The following is a 12,588-nucleotide window of genomic DNA, read 5'->3' as shown; positions in this document are numbered from 1 at the left end:
TTTGATTTCGAAAGCAATGTTCATCTCAGTGGATCACTTAAAACTCCTACAAGTAGTAATAAACTCAATAAAACCAGTCCCAGTAGTCCCAAACTCAATACGATGAGTGCTAGTAAACCAAACGAGAGCAACAAATGTAGCCCTAAAGGTTCTGAAGCATCTAAAGTTCCTAAACGAGACGTTCACAGTCCTATTACTCGTGCTCCCAAACTCTCCAACAATCAGACCAACTCTAAAGGAGGACAAGGAGCAACTAACAACTCTAGCAGTAAATCAAATCTCATCTCTCAACCTAGCCAGGCTGCAACCGATATTTCCAATTATTTCGCCAAGAAATCTGCGTCAGTTACGACGGGAAGTTCAGATTCTAGCTCAATAGTGAACAGTGAAGAGTGAAGTGCTTTTTCCTATTTCACTTAGTAAAACCAAAGTTCTAATATATAGATAACAATGTAAATGGTAAATGTACCTACATAAACATGTATATTTAGATTAGGAATATTAGGATCAAGGTTTCCTGTGAAGACCTCAAAAACACTGGATAGAAATGATCAGGTTTTTCCTCCCCTGATCCGGATTCCACATTATTTCCTGGATAGATCAATGCTGTGAAATAAATAGGAGATAGTCAACCAAGCTTTATCAGTATAAAAATAATAACATCAAATCTACATTGGCTCAGGAAAGAAAATGCTCTCTAAAGTGGTAAGTATATCTAGACCAGCAGTTCCCAACCTTTTTTTCACCCATGTACCCCTTGGGTATCCGGGTTCAATCTCACCCCCCCCCCCCCCACCATCATAATGAGTACCCAAGGTTGACATGTACCAATTTTTCTTCTGGGGGGGGGATGGAGTGTTTTACCACTGTTTTTATTTCGTAGCAATGTTTCATTGCCTCTCATCAGATGGGTGAGAAGAGAACAATACTTCTTATTTAGGTGCTGGGCCAGCACAAGATCACCAGAAAATAACCCGTAGAAATATTTGCAATTGAAAAACAAGTATAAATGTTTTGTTGGTGGTGGGAATAGAAGACGGGACCTGAAGCAAGCAAGCATGTTACCACTGGCCCAACCATACCCTTTTTTCACTTCAAGGGAGAGGGGTTAGGTACTTACCCCCATGACTTGACAAAAAGGAACCAAACGTAAACTGTGCCACAGGCAATTTTTTTCCCCCAAAATAATGTCCCCCAAGTCTGTTTGAAATCAACCCTTGAAGTAAAAATTCAGTACCTTTTTGGACTCTTCTGCACAGATAATCTGTCAAAATTTGCTTTTGTTATTTTTTTGTCCTCCATTACTCAATTTTTTTTCATGTACCCCCAGAGGGTCTCTCACGTACCCCCCGTTGATCTAGACGATGCAGTACATACCCACAGAAGGAACCCTCAGATGCAGTGGAGTGGATTGCTTCATTTATGTAAAATATGACAGCCAGTCACTCCACTCAGACTGACGTAATTGATACTGGCAGATTCCTATGTTTGCTATAAACAGGATGGACAGAATAATTTGTTAGGTTGGAACTCAGATTAAAACCAACGTCACGCAACAACTGTGACCTAGAATACCTAGATTCTTAGGACTTCGTTTTTATAAGAGGTTTAACTTGGTTTAAGTTAGCTCGGAAGGTAGCGCGCCTGCCTTGTAGGTAAATGCTAGGTTCGATTTCCCCCCGGGGCGAACTTTTACTGTGTACTGTTAAGTAACAAACACACACATAGCCTTGTTCTTTTATCCTAAACAGATAAAGGTAGAAACACTGCCATCACGTCACGTGAGCTCATGGGGATTGAGAAAGATGTAGTTCAAAGATCACGTGACGTGATAGCAGTGTAGCTGTCCTGAACGAAATTACCTACAATATTATGGGAAAACTTTCTACCTTAAGGTTCGTTCTTAGAAAGGCTCGACCATGGTCATGGTCATATCATGTGTGGCGGTAAAAGCTCAAGACCTAGGTCTATCAGTGTCTGAAAGGCCGTGGTCTTGACCTTTTAATTCAATTGGAGGCTTAAATGGGCATAACTGGTATGGTCTATCTCCCAGACAGGACTTTCATTCTCAAAATTCCCTACCTTAGCCAGCATTAAACCCATACCCTTTTGTTTAGCAGGCAAGAGCCCATGATAGCTCAAACATTAAGTTAATTATAGATGACTACTGCCTAAGGACAATATGAGGGGCCAAGAGGTAAAACAGACTAACCCACACTAACTTCATTTTGAGATAATTGAAGTCAAAGTCTAGGAGTGGAGTGTTGTGGGTTAGCCCACCTACCATCTTCATAACTTTGTAACTACAGCTTATATCGTTATAATTCATCTAACAGCAGATAGAGGGTGTTTCTGGCTGTGGGTTAGTCCAAAAACTGAAAGAATCCAAAAATGTGGGAGTGTTGTGGGTTAGCCCACCTACCATCTTCATAACTTTGTAACTACAGCTTATATCGTTATAATTCATCTAACAGCAGATAGAGGGCGTTTCTGGCTGTGGGTTAGTCCAAAAACTGAAAGAATCCAAAAATGTGTGTTAGTCTGGTTTACCTCTTGGAACCTCATATCTGGAAACATAGAACATGCTTGGTACCTATTCATCATATTTTAATGACATGGCTATAATTTCAGAAAAATGTGTCATGGACCACTCTTCATGTTATACTTGGTGGAGTTACTCTAGTAGGAGGCCTTGGTGTAATATTTAAAAATTATTATGAACGTAACCAATTCTACAGATCTAGAGTAATATCAGAAGCAATTGAGGTGGCCAGACAGAATTCTGAATTAAGAGCTCTGCTTGGAGAACCAATTAAAGGAGGACATATAAATTTCCAAGATGAAAAGAATTTTATGACCGAGTCAAATGGCCACTTTGAATTACCTCTACAGGGTAAAATTCACAATGCAACCATGTTGGTTGATGTTGTTAAAGACAATGAAGAATGGATGCTGGATAAAATAAATATTCAGTTCAATAGAAAAGAAACTATTATTGGACGGGTCAACATTTTTAAAAGAAATTCAACTGAAAGTGCTGTAAGCTAACTCCATTTAAATAAATAGATATATAGTTGTTTTTCAAACCAATCAAAGTTTAGTTAAAGGAGTTGAGTCTACCTTGTACCTAGAACTGAAGAAAAAAAAATCAAATCAAAGTTAATTTTTTCCAACAAATCAACAACCCACAAAATATGTTAATTTTTGTATTTTAAAGAGGTCAAAATATACAATGAGTATTATTATTTTGTAGAAAAAGCAACCGATCGTTGGTGGTTTTAAACTCCATGAAAATTTATTAAATCTTCTCTGGATATCGATTTCCACTCTTTTTTTCCCTCTCTCCTTTAAATTGCTCTTAAGTTGGGCCCATCATCATAAAAAATAACATTTGATGAGAACACTAGGTATTTATTTCTGTTATTAAAAAGTAGGTTGGAAATGAAGTTTTTATGACGAAATGATAGCTTTACATTAATTATCCAAGAAAAAATATGTTTAATTTTCTCAGCACATTTTTGAAAATTTCAAAGAGAAGTTAACACTTGAAAAGCATCTATGATGTGCTGTTAATGTCATTACTTATATTGTTATGTTTAATGTAAGAACTTTGATTATTTATTTACTTTCCCAACAAAATTTTATAAATTGTTAACATGACATAATCTACAAAAATGTTTCGTGTCCATTTGCCATTTGAATTTAGTTTAATCAGAGTTTAGTACCTTGAGAGGTCACAAGCATTCACAAGGACAAGAAGCCATTTATTTGCATAAATTTGAATTTTAAACACAAAGATAATATGAAAAACACGTCAAGAAAGAATCAAAACAATGCTCAGATTATTTGTTTGTTCGAGATCGATCGTACGAGATAGAAAATAAAATTGATTTTTGTTTTCCCGTTGCAATATGGTAGCACAAAGTTTGTAGAGGTAGATAATAGAACTGATATCAATAATAATACCCAATCTCAAGAAAGAATCAAAACAATGCTCAGATTATTTGTTTGTTCGAGATCGATCGTACGAGATAGAAAATAAAATTGATTTTTGTTTTCCTGTTGCAATATGGTAGCACAAAGTTCGTAGAGGTAGATAATAGAACTGATATCAATAATAATACCCAATTACAAATATTCCTACTGATCACTGAATTCACTTTGTGGAAAATGTAAACAAAGTATAAAAAACTGTTGTCATGTTCAGACAAAGACTTCGGATTGAATATTGAGTGACTCTCATTAGTAATAATAACTGTATAGGAATCAGGGACGGATTTACACACTTTGAACATGTCATTACATAATGTTATTATTGAGTCAGAGTCATTAGATGCGATTTCTTTGGCTGGGATTTCAACTGACTTCTCAGCTGTGGTTGAGATGCCCAGCAGTCTAAATAGATAGTAGAGCCGGAGCTGATATGTACTCGCCAACCCCCATCAGATCCATAGGAAGAAAATTTTGTACCTTATGAGGTAGAAAAAATGTACCTCAGCTCCCGGTCTATAGGTTGTTGAGTGAAAAGTATAATATGAATGATGTGATACTTGATCTCTTACTGAATCATAGCCTCTTGGCAGTTGTATCATATAAATGGTTCAAACTAATCAAACTAAACTAATGCATGGTCTTACAATAATCCAGTAGTACTAATGTTAATAGACATGGGGGTGCCCATGTCAATATGTTTCATTTCCATCCCTTATTGAAACATATGTAGATTTTGTAGATGCAGCAAAAGTGTCACTTCATCCAAAAAATCTAATTGTGACTATTGTGAGATAGACACACCAAAGCACCAAACCATTGGTAGTGTCCTGTTATAAACTGCAGTTTACAATTTTTGCCCTTCCCCTTTACTCCCATATATGAACTAGCCTGATGTAACCAGTTTACTATGAAACATTCAAGGCCAATGATAGTACACCTATACATGGTTTGCCATTTTAGAACAGAAATTACATATGACCAAAAATGTGACAGAGACAAGTATGTTTTTGCCCTAGTGGGTTTTAATTTTAACAAAAGTAAATAGCAAATTACCCTGGGGAGGAAAGAACCTAATTTCTTATGCATTCTAAATAGTTAAGTACATATTTAAATCTAATTATATTAACACACTTTTTCCTTCACATCATAATTCAGAGTAGGTACACTCAAGAGAGAGTCCCTGTGTTGGTAGATTTCTCAAAACCACACAAGTGGAACAGTCATGACTGGAAATATTTGGTTGTATGGTGCATTATAATTACAGGCGTGATAATTTGGTTACATAAATAGACTCTGATTTATCTCATACTACCATTATAAGCCTCTCTGATAATTGATACCCTTTTACTCCTTAGTGGGCAAGAGAAGTTTTTTTTTTAGCATATAATTTTGGAGGAATAGAAAGCTAAGAGGATAAGGAAAGTCACCTGATGTTCACACCACATAATTACAAAAATGACTACCTATTTACCCTAATGTTACCAATTGAAGACCTTGGTTTCTTAGTATCAGTTTTGGATTACCCACATTGTAAGAGGGGAAAAGCCCAGGGATCCATGCTTTGGACAACATTGATAACAGACCCAAAATGTTTAACAATTTACCAAAACCTAAAAGAGAAATAGAAATCATTACCTAGGACAATGTAGATTCTCTTGACACCAGTCTTTTGTTCTGCAAGAGTGAGAAATGGAGCCCAAGGTTTGGATTCATCATTCAATGCTTGGTTCAAATTCTCTCTGATCTCAGAAATAGTCATGGTGCCTGAATCTGAAATCAAAAGTAAAAATCAGTTGTAAGATTGTTATATTGACTGAGGGAACTGTAACAATGGAAGTCTTGTAATGCCAAAAATTGGGGGGAGACAAAGAGAGAACATGATTGGAGAAAGCCAGCTATTCCAAGTATATACCTATTAACTGTTAACACATTGAATAATCCAACACTCAAGTGAGACATCAATATTTCCCTTGAACTGGCATGCATTGCTAGAGTGTATAACATATAACCCATTTATGAGAGAAGGAAAAAATGTGTCACACTCCAGCATTGCACACTATGCCATGGAAAACTGGCACACTCTGGAATTGCACACCGGTCTTGAGGAATCATTTCTCAATACAAGTAGTTTCTGTAGGGATGGTGTGCAACACTCCAGTGTGACCAGAGTCTCCGATACAAATCTCTGCTGGCTCAGCGGAAATTTCTCAAAAGTTGCTTCCGTATAGAATGTGTAAAGAATAAAGTTCACCCCCAGTTGGAATTGAACCTATCACCTAGCACTAACAAGGCAGGTGAGTATCCCTCCAAGCTAACAAGGCTGGCTGTTGTAACTTTTTAAAATTTCAAAAAGTAAAGAAAGCAACTTTGCAGATTTCATCGTATTTTAACATTCCAGCAAATACCTACCCAGTGGTTAAATCATCTTTTAAACATTTTGTAATGGTATCATAACTTTTGTGAAGAGCAAAATGCAAAGTTCCCTATGGAATTCCCAGTTCATCCAAAATGAGACTATAGGTATCACACTCAATAGCCCGAGTGAATCACACGTACATTCTTCTACAATAATGGACACTGAGACTCATGTGTGAATATGAACACGTCCTTGGATACTTATCCCAGATAACATAGTTTACCATGCTAGAATCTATTTTGAACCAAGGTGCTTGCAAACATTGCTTGAAGTTTCATTTTCATAGTTCATTATGCAGGTACCTACCTAGGTAACAAAGACCACCTTTGTAGACCTTGACCTCACGGGATAAGTATTCATTGTATGATTTAAAGATCGGGAAACTTACCGAGTAGATAGCCTATATTCCACCAAAACTCCAATGGAACTACCAAGGAATCACGATGAAGAAACGGGGAAAATTCCAAGGAAATTACAGGTGACATTTCTGATGATGAAGAAGATGAGTACAATATTTTCATCGGAGGAAAAGATGACAAAAAGGAGTCACCATTCTATTCAATGGGACTCAGCAAAAAAACAACCTGGAAATCCAAAGTTGATACCACCAAGGCAACTGAAGCTGTGAACACAAGTCAAAAGTTTGATGTCTATGCAGAACCTATATTTGGCATGAGAATTATGTAAGAGAACTAGGTGGTCCTTTTTGCAGGTCTAGGTCTTTTTTTTTTTCTTTTTTTTTCTATGTTTTTTTACTTATGGAAAAAAAATAATAAATAGGTATGTATGTACATACTCATTTTATAAATAATTTTATTACTTGCCTCTCTGTAGTAGATCAAAGGAACCATCAAATTTGCAATGTCTATCTCTGTTTCCAGAAATCCATGTCTTGCTATGCAGGATTTGAAATACAAAATGACTGGACGGCAGCCCATCCCCATGCATAAAATCAAGCAGCATGTCACATCCCCTGATGTAGACTCTATTGATTGGGTCATTGGAGGTGTTATAGTGGGCAAATCTCCGCCCAAAATTTCTGCCAAGGGCTCCCAGTATTGCATTTGGACATTGAGTGATTTGAAGTCAGGATTGAAGACTGTTTCTTTGTTCCTGTTCAGCAGTGCTTTTACTTCCCTGTGGAAAACCAATGTGGGTACTGTGGTTGGTGTCCTCAACCCTTCTGTCATGGAAAATTCGTAAGTGGTTTTTTTTTTTATCGATTTGAAGTTTGAGAGAGATAAACTGCCCAATATTTTAACACCTAATAGGTGGTATTGGTCCTCAGAGCCCCACAAGAAGTGTTTATATGCAGTGGTCAACTGGTCATATTTACCACCTCTCAATGGAATCTTTGATTTGTCTAGTTCCCTATAAGAAAATAAGCATGTAGGTATGTATGTAATGGAAATTGGAAACTGTTCCAGGAAATCTCAAGATGAAGCTTGCTTGTCTGTGAACAATGGAGACAAAATAATGTGCTGGGGAACATCTAAAGATTATGGAAAATGTAAAGCCAGGTAAGTAAGGTAATTGTAAGATTGGAACACTTATTTAATCCATCTCAAGTTAATTTCAAATTTTTTGGGAAAGAATATCTGTCCCAAACAATTTCCAGTTATAATGATAGCCAAGAATGTGCTGAATTTAAATCTACTTTTAAATCATCTTCCTGGCTAATTTTAAATCTACTTTGTTCTGCAGAAAAAAAGACGGAGAGAACTGTACCAACTTTGTGAACGTGCATGATTGCGCGTATTGTGTGTATCATGTGAAACAAGAGTACAAGAAGTTCACAGGACGTTCCGAATTTCAATCTCAGGGAGGAGGATGCTTGGTTCAAATTCTCTCTGATCTCAGAAATAGTCATGGTGCCTGAATCTGAAATCAAAAGTAAAAATCAGTTGTAAGATTGTTATATTGACTGAGGGAACTGTAACAATGGAAGTCTTGTAATGCCAAAAATTGGGGGGAGACAAAGAGAGAACATGATTGGAGAAAGCCAGCTATTCCAAGTATATACCTATTAACTGTTAACACATTGAATAATCCAACACTCAAGTGAGACATCAATATTTCCCTTGAACTGGCATGCATTGCTAGAGTGTATAACATATAACCCATTTATGAGAGAAGGAAAAAATGTGTCACACTCCAGCATTGCACACTATGCCATGGAAAACTGGCACACTCTGGAATTGCACACCGGTCTTGAGGAATCATTTCTCAATACAAGTAGTTTCTGTAGGGATGGTGTGCAACACTCCAGTGTGACCAGAGTCTCCGATACAAATCTCTGCTGGCTCAGCGGAAATTTCTCAAAAGTTGCTTCCGTATAGAATGTATAAAGAATAAAGTTCACCCCCCAGTTGGAATTGAACCTATAACCTAGCACTAACAAGGCAGGTGTGTATCCCTCCAAGCTAACAAGGCTGGCTGTTTTAACTTTTTAAAAATTCAAAAATTGAAGAAAGCAACTTTGCAGATTTCATCATATTTTAACATTCCAGCAGATACCTACCCAGTGGTTAAATCATCTTTTAAACATTTTGTAATGGTATCATAACTTTTGTGAAGAGCAAAATGCAAAGTTCCCTATGGAAGTCCCAGTTCATCCAAAATGAGACTAGGTATCACACTCAATAGCCCGAGTGAATCACATAGGTGCTCTCACCAATCTGAGAAATAAAGTTCTTGGTAAAAATGAGGTGAGTCAGATATGGTCCCTAAGAATAAAATTGTTTCATAAACAGAAAAATTATAAGATAAGATGAGATTTGATTTATTTGTAGTTAATTAATAATCGAAAAAAAAAATCAAAAATTACGTAGTGGGTACCTAGTCCTGCAGATGAAAACTTCAAATTCAGCCTATTTAGCTGGGAGGTCGCGGGTTCGATTCCCACCCCGAGCAAACTTTATCCTAAACATATGGTTTGTTCTGGAAATACCTGGTGGCTTTCTGCTATCCTTCTCTCTTTGTTTTCGGGACTCGAATACCTTTGTTACAGCTCCCTCTATTAAACCGCCTTAAAACATTAACCAATCTTCTTCATCATTTTCTCAGGTATTCTACGGAGGTCAAAGTTTCATGGCTCTCAAACCGGCCAAGAAAAATCCCAAGATGTTAGCTCGTGATAACAAGCTTCTCCAATCGTTGTCCAAAACTGGAGTCGTGGTATCTGCCCTTGCTAATCAGGACACGCGAAAATCGTGTTCAAGTTCAATGCAAAATCAAACTAGAGGCAAGAAGATAGAGGATGCAGAGAGAATGAGAAGACTGAGTGGTCAACCAGTGTATGTGAGTGCGTATAACGCAGCTGACCAAGAAAGGTGAGTCCAAAAAATAAAGGTAGTATATTTCTTCAATAATATGGTTAAAAATCACCCCTAAAGGGGCTTTAGCTAAAAAGTGCACGAAGGACGCGAACGACGTTTTAACACTACTTTCCGTACTGTTGAAATGTTTACAGGTGAAAAAAAGGGAAGCTGTAATAATTGTACAATTATTGTACATGAGCGCAAAAGGCCAGCAACATAGCTAAAGAAAAAAAAAAAATAAATAAATAGAAACATTCAAGATAAGGACTTGTCTGCTGCAGCTACTAAAAGGGCGTTGTACTCGTAATAATAACACAGATATGTACCATCAAATAATTTATAATAATTGTTTAATTTTGATACTGTTTGTAATACAGGAACAACACTGTGACATTCAAGAGCATCTTTCAACAATCTCCTTCTAGTTCCACTAGCAATACTAAAACAACATCTCTCCAAAGTAAACTTAGTCCTGGAAATGCGTCCAACAAGTGTAAAAATGTGGATAGCAGTAAACCCTGTGATGTTAGTAATAAGCCAAGCAAGTTATCAGATGTGGATGACTTCTTTGATTTCGAAAGCAATGTTCATCTCAGTGGATCACTTAAAACTCCTACAAGTAGTAATAAACTCAATAAAACCAGTTCCAGTAGTCCCAAACTCAATACGATGAGTGCTAGTAAACTAAACGAGAGCAACAAAAGTAGCCCTAAAGGTTCTGAAGCATCTAAAGTTCCTAAACAAGACGTTCACAGTCCTATTACTCGTGCTCCAAAACTCGTCCAAACCAACACTCAGACCAACTCCAAAGCAGGGCAACGGGAAACTACCAGCTCCAGCAATAAAAAGGATCTTATCTCTCAACCCAGCCAGGCTGCAACCGATATTTCCAATTATTTCGCCAAGAAATCTGCGTCAGTTACGACGGGAAGTTCAGATTCTAGCAAGAAGATAATTCTGTCCAAGGATTTGAGGGAGAGAAAGAAACAAATTGCCAGGGTAGGTACATTGAATATTTCTAGGTGGATAGTTGGTTCCTACTTAGTTTTTAATTTTATACTATAGCCTAGTTAGCTAGGAGGGTAGCACACCTGCTTTGTAAACGCTAGGTCGCGGGTTCGATTGCCGCCCGGGGTGCAATCCTAAACAGTTGAGCTTTGTTCTCGGAACGGCTGGCTTTCTCCTATGTACTTTTTCTATTCTTTCTGACCTGATGCATTTCTATTTCAAGGCAAAGGCTGAGTCCCTGATCAAACACAAAGGTGGTATTGAGAAGGCTGATCCTAACAGTTTGAAGAAGACCTACCTAGGTAACAAAGACCACCTTTGTAGACCTTGACCTCACGGGATAAGTATTCATTGTATGATTTAAAGATCGGGAAACTTACCAAGTAGATAGCCTATATTCCACCAAAACTCCAATGGAACTACCAAGGAATCACGATGAAAAAACGGGGAAAATTCCAAGGAAAATCAAGTTTTCAAGGATTTTCTACCAAAAATCCGGAAAAGCTAAATTGAAGAAGAACATCTCCAAGATTATGAACAAATCCGTGGACTTGGAACTCGAGATAGAAGGTGAGTGGATCATAGCCTAGTACCGACTCAAGAGAAAATATTCAAACTATGCTGATGAATAGAGGCATCCCTGAATGGAGCTCTGACCATAATACCGACCGACCCTAGCAGGAAAATCAAGAAATTGAGATGAGTATTTTTTCTGCGATGGTCTCGACGAGAGTCTATGGTCGCACACTTAGACCAGGCTAAGAAGACAATAAAACTCATTAAATTTAGACCACAGTGATCGGACTATTGGTAAATTTATCAATCAACATTACTGGTTAATATGGTAATAAGTACTGTTCATTAATAAATCCATATTGAATCGTTCAAATTCTCAGGAGACAAGAAGGAGAACAATAAGATGGCTGCGTTCAAGGCCATGATGAACAAAACCTCGCGACATATGGATCTCGTGGATGAAGCCCATAGGAGAGAAGAGGAAGAGTATTTCGCCAAGTTGGAGAAGAAAGAACAGATGGAGGAGAAAATGTTAAACACGTTCAAAGTCGAATGTAAAGCTGTGCGGTGTGTTGAGGTAATTCGTGAATTTATTTTTGTTAAAACAGATGCTCCTTATGCTATATCAATAACGAAGATTGAGTGCGAAGGGTATCCACTCGGAAAATTTTGTTTAGCCAAAACCAGTTGGCCTCAAAGCGATCACTCTAAAGTTGATTGAGAGGCCGACGATAAACGCCGACCCCTTCACAACTTTTGTGAATATCACAGCATTACTAAGTGCCTCCTTTGCAATCAATGTCCATCTTTCAAGAATCTTTTGACACTGGTAATGTCGCCACTGTTCACTACTCGATTAAAGTAACTACTTAGTTGTTCTCACAAGGCTGAGTACACCCCGAACTTTAAGCACAGAGCCGAAAAAAATTCGAACCCTGATTTACAGGTTCCAATTTTTCTTTTTTTTGGGGGGGGGGGAGATAGGAGTGTTTTACCACCGTTTTTATTTCGTAGCAATGTTTCATTGCCTCTCATCAGATGGGTGAGAAGAGACACAATACTTCTTATTTAGGTCCTGGGCCAGCACAAGAACACCAGAAAATAACCCGTAGAAATATTTGCAGTTGAAAAACAAGTATAGTATAAATGTTTTGTTGATGGTGGGAATAGAAGACGGGACCTGCAGCATGGCAAGCAAGCATGTTACCACTGGCCCAACCGTACCACCGTTTTTTTTACTTCAAGGGAGAGGGGGTAGGTACTTACCCCCATGAATTGACAAAAAGTAACCAAACGTAAACTGTGCCACAGGCAATTTCCCCCCCCCCCCAAAAT

At 37.6% G+C, this 12,588-nt stretch overlaps 2 protein-coding genes and 1 long non-coding RNA gene across 3 annotated transcripts; 2 read left to right on the top strand and 1 right to left on the bottom strand.

Annotated features, from left to right (window-relative positions):
- Window positions 1-381: 381 nt before the first annotated feature.
- Window positions 382-3,174, top strand: LOC103520866. The gene is made up of 2 exons (XM_008485964.3): window positions 382-705; window positions 2,632-3,174. Exons 1-2 carry the CDS (start codon window positions 691-693, stop codon window positions 3,046-3,048), a joined length of 432 nt encoding a protein of 143 aa, XP_008484186.1. The 5' UTR covers window positions 382-690; the 3' UTR covers window positions 3,049-3,174.
- Window positions 3,175-5,628: 2,454 nt separating this feature from the next.
- LOC113472180 lies at window positions 5,629-6,888 on the bottom strand. The gene is made up of 2 exons (XR_003394606.1): window positions 6,798-6,888; window positions 5,629-5,763 (listed from the first exon to the last, which is right to left on the bottom strand). It is a non-coding gene; the product is annotated as an uncharacterized LOC113472180 (long non-coding RNA).
- A 4-nt stretch (window positions 6,889-6,892) lies between these two features.
- On the top strand, window positions 6,893-11,837 carry LOC103520867 (protein MCM10 homolog; the record flags this gene model as incomplete). Its single annotated transcript, XM_017448650.2, has 10 exons — window positions 6,893-7,092; window positions 7,291-7,608; window positions 7,837-7,929; window positions 8,114-8,238; window positions 9,074-9,117; window positions 9,476-9,741; window positions 10,107-10,728; window positions 10,961-11,020; window positions 11,247-11,307; window positions 11,634-11,837. Coding segments are annotated over exons 1-10 (1,915 nt in total), but the record flags the coding sequence as incomplete, so codon positions are not given.
- Window positions 11,838-12,588: the final 751 nt, after the last annotated feature.

Source organism: Diaphorina citri, unplaced genomic scaffold, assembly GCF_000475195.1.
Source record: "Diaphorina citri unplaced genomic scaffold, Diaci psyllid genome assembly version 1.1 scaffold4204, whole genome shotgun sequence".
In the NCBI taxonomy this organism is placed as follows: Eukaryota; Metazoa; Arthropoda; class Insecta; order Hemiptera; family Psyllidae; genus Diaphorina; species Diaphorina citri.
This window is presented reverse-complemented; position numbering and strand designations above follow the sequence as displayed.